This window comes from Morone saxatilis, unplaced genomic scaffold, assembly GCF_004916995.1.
Source record: "Morone saxatilis isolate NCDOM2014 unplaced genomic scaffold, NCSU_SB_2.0 Contig5, whole genome shotgun sequence".
Lineage (NCBI taxonomy): Eukaryota > Metazoa > Chordata > Actinopteri > Moronidae > Morone > Morone saxatilis.
Window position 1 is genome coordinate 25525481 of NW_023340095.1, and position 2975 is coordinate 25528455.

The window sequence follows — 2975 nt, forward strand, 5'->3', positions numbered from 1 at the left end:
TATCCATTTCAAATTAAAAGCCCTGGGGTGTTTCAGTTTATATAATTGATATATTCTTATAATTCTCATTATGTTCGATCCTCAACAGGCCTTGGTTTCACATACTAAGACCAGAGAGAATATTATAACTTTCAATGCCTACTTTTTCCAGCTGGTCTGGTGACTTTAATTGGCAATCCTTCCGTCACAAGCCTGACTGTCTCTAGCTTGAGCCAACCAGCAGTCCGTCAGTCAGACTGGGTGGTGTCTCTCCAGATGAGTTCTAGAGCGTTGTGGCTGTCACTGATCTTACTGACTTATTTCAGACCTTTGGGGATTGGAGGTTGTTCATACTGAGGGTTAAAGATATTTTGGGGACTGGGATGGGTGTGGCAGTGCATACAGATGACACTGTTGCCTCAAATGCACCTCCCCATCGCCTATACAGAAGGGATTGTTCTATTTCTGTGTTTAATTTCAAATCAGATGCTAGCCACACTTGACTTTTCAATAACGGACAATAAAATCATAGCATGAAATTAATGAATAAAATGGCCTTGTAGAAGTACACAACCCTTTTCTGTAAGATACAAAGGTAAAGCGGGATTAACTGAAAACTGAAATAATAAGGGCATGTTCGACATAAATCCACCTAAAGAACATGTAAATGGTAGCTTCATCTGAAATGCACACACAAAGTAGACAAAAGGTTTTCCAACTAAATCGCACCAATCTTTAGGCCATAATAAAAACTGTCTGTGCTGTCCACATTTGCCCAGGCAGACTGTCTGTTTCAGACATGAAATGGCAAAAAGTCTCATCTGGGCTAAATTTAACACACAGAAACTTACCTTCTGGCAGGACACAGAGAAGGTTTCGGCGTACATTTAATTCTCGCAAAGCTTTGAGTCTGCCGATATGACGAGGAAGAGCTGTGATCTCATTGCAGCTGATGTCCTGCAGAGGGCAAAACAACAACACACAACAAGTTAACAGTTGTCAAAGAGTCTGGATGCATATTATTATACATTAAAATATGATTCAAGTAAAAATTACATTGAAGTTTAGGAGAGCCTGATTAAACACAACACTTCCTTGAATACCTCTGGCTTCACAGAGAACAGTGTTAAATAACAGCAGTCAGCAGCTCCCCTCCCTGACAACACACCGCTGAGTTCAAGTATTGAATTACTTGAATGTTTGCAGAAGACAATATGCTGGTAGCTTTCTTGAATTCATTTCATCTGATGCTAGTGGTGTGATATGGCTAAAACATTCTATTACAGTGTATGTAATTTTATAATTTATATTATATATCATGGTATAGTACATTTTCGGTTAATCTATGAATTCAATACTGCCATAAACAGTTTACACATTCGACATGGGCAGTCAGTTACATTATGCGTATTTAAATGTCAGAAAATGCTTTGGGACACTTCTGAAATGGGCAACATATGGACGAGCTTGATACGTGATGCCTTTTGAGTTTTTGGCCTCAGACAGGGCCTGTCAGTTAGCATATGCAGCAAGGCTGACGGCTGCTTTATAATGTGATTGATAGTTTCTCGGTGCTTCAGTTTCAGCATCCTACAGAACTGCAGTAACCAAATGTTTAATGAGATTAGCAACGTTTAACCTACTAGTCGACTTATCCTGCACATCCCTAGTGCTAAGCATCACAACATATGGCAAGAAAATCTGTTTGTACACTTAATTTGGAAGCAGACTTTAACAATCTGTATTCAGAAACACAGGAGCCTGCTACCTGTAAACTCAAGTAAGCTACTGTATACAAGTTAGCAGTGGTTGAAAGTAATCAACTAACTAACTTTACACTAGTACTGTACTTAAAGGTCCAGTGTATAACACCGAAGAGGATCAACTGGCAGAAATGAAACATAATATTTATAGGTATGTTTTCATTAGTGTATAATCACCTAAAACCAAGACAGAATCCACCAAGACTGTCATGTTTCTACAGTAACCCAGAGGGGACAAACCAAACACTGGCTCTAGATAGGGCCTTTTGCGCGTTCAGTGGGTTGCAGTCTGCAACATCCCTGCTATATGCCACTGATTCCTACACACTGATCCTTTAAGTAAAATGCAGGGCTGAATGCATGACTTGTAACAGAGTATTTTTACAGTGCGATATTGCTAAATTCACTTAAGTAATACTTCCTTCCACCACTGCAAGTAATAAAACCTATGTAATACTATCTGACACACACAAATAGTAATGTTATTACTAATCCCTGCGTGTGACTGACACACCACCTGCAGTAAGAAAGTAACACAGTGCCACAGTGAAAGACTCAGTAATAACAGTCCTACCAGCTCCATGAGGCTGTGCAGCTGTCCGATGGTCTCTGGCAGGCTGACCAGCTTGTTGTTACTGGCGTTGAGGACTCTCAGAGGTAAACCGCACAGACAGGCCGGCAGAGAGCCCAGCTGGTTCCGACTGCAACACAAGCATCACTGACTCATTCATATGGAGGACTAAAGCAATACACTATCATCATGTGACATTAGTAATCGTTCAGGTGCCATATAAAATAATTTCAAAACAATTTCAAAGCCACTTCTTTTCACTTACTCGTTATCAGGTTAATTTGGGATTTACTGTTGAGGTAACTGCAGTATATATTGCTGTTCTTCAACTCGTCATTGTTCCTTTTTAAAGTTGGTTAAAGTTGGTTGTTCTTGTTCAGGCCCGGTAGATTCTTACAAATACCACTAGGAGGAGCCAGAGGAACCTGATTGCTTCACAGATTATCTGTCTAATGTTCTTGTCAGAATATAGTGAAAGTTTCAGTTTCATATAAAAAAAAGTTTTTATAACTTAATATTAATATATATTAATATAAATTAGGGGGGTTCACTAAAAAATGTAATATCGGGAATTATCGGTATCGGGTTTTTATAACCGATGTTTGTTCTGTAGGCTTCAGCATTTCCGAGCCTGCATGAACGCAGCATGGGACGTTTACCGG

The 2975-nt window shown here is 39.5% G+C and overlaps 1 protein-coding gene across 1 annotated transcript in view; it reads right to left on the reverse strand.

Annotated features, from left to right (window-relative positions):
* The window catches only part of LOC118338670 (leucine-rich repeat and calponin homology domain-containing protein 1-like), a gene marked incomplete at its 3' end in the record, with an annotated part of 23180 nt that overhangs the window by 4614 nt on the left and 15591 nt on the right, over positions 1 to 2975 (reverse strand). Inside the window, 2 exon segments of the mRNA XM_035675947.1 lie at positions 831 to 936; positions 2317 to 2443. Coding sequence (XP_035531840.1) covers positions 831 to 936; positions 2317 to 2443 — 233 coding nt within the window.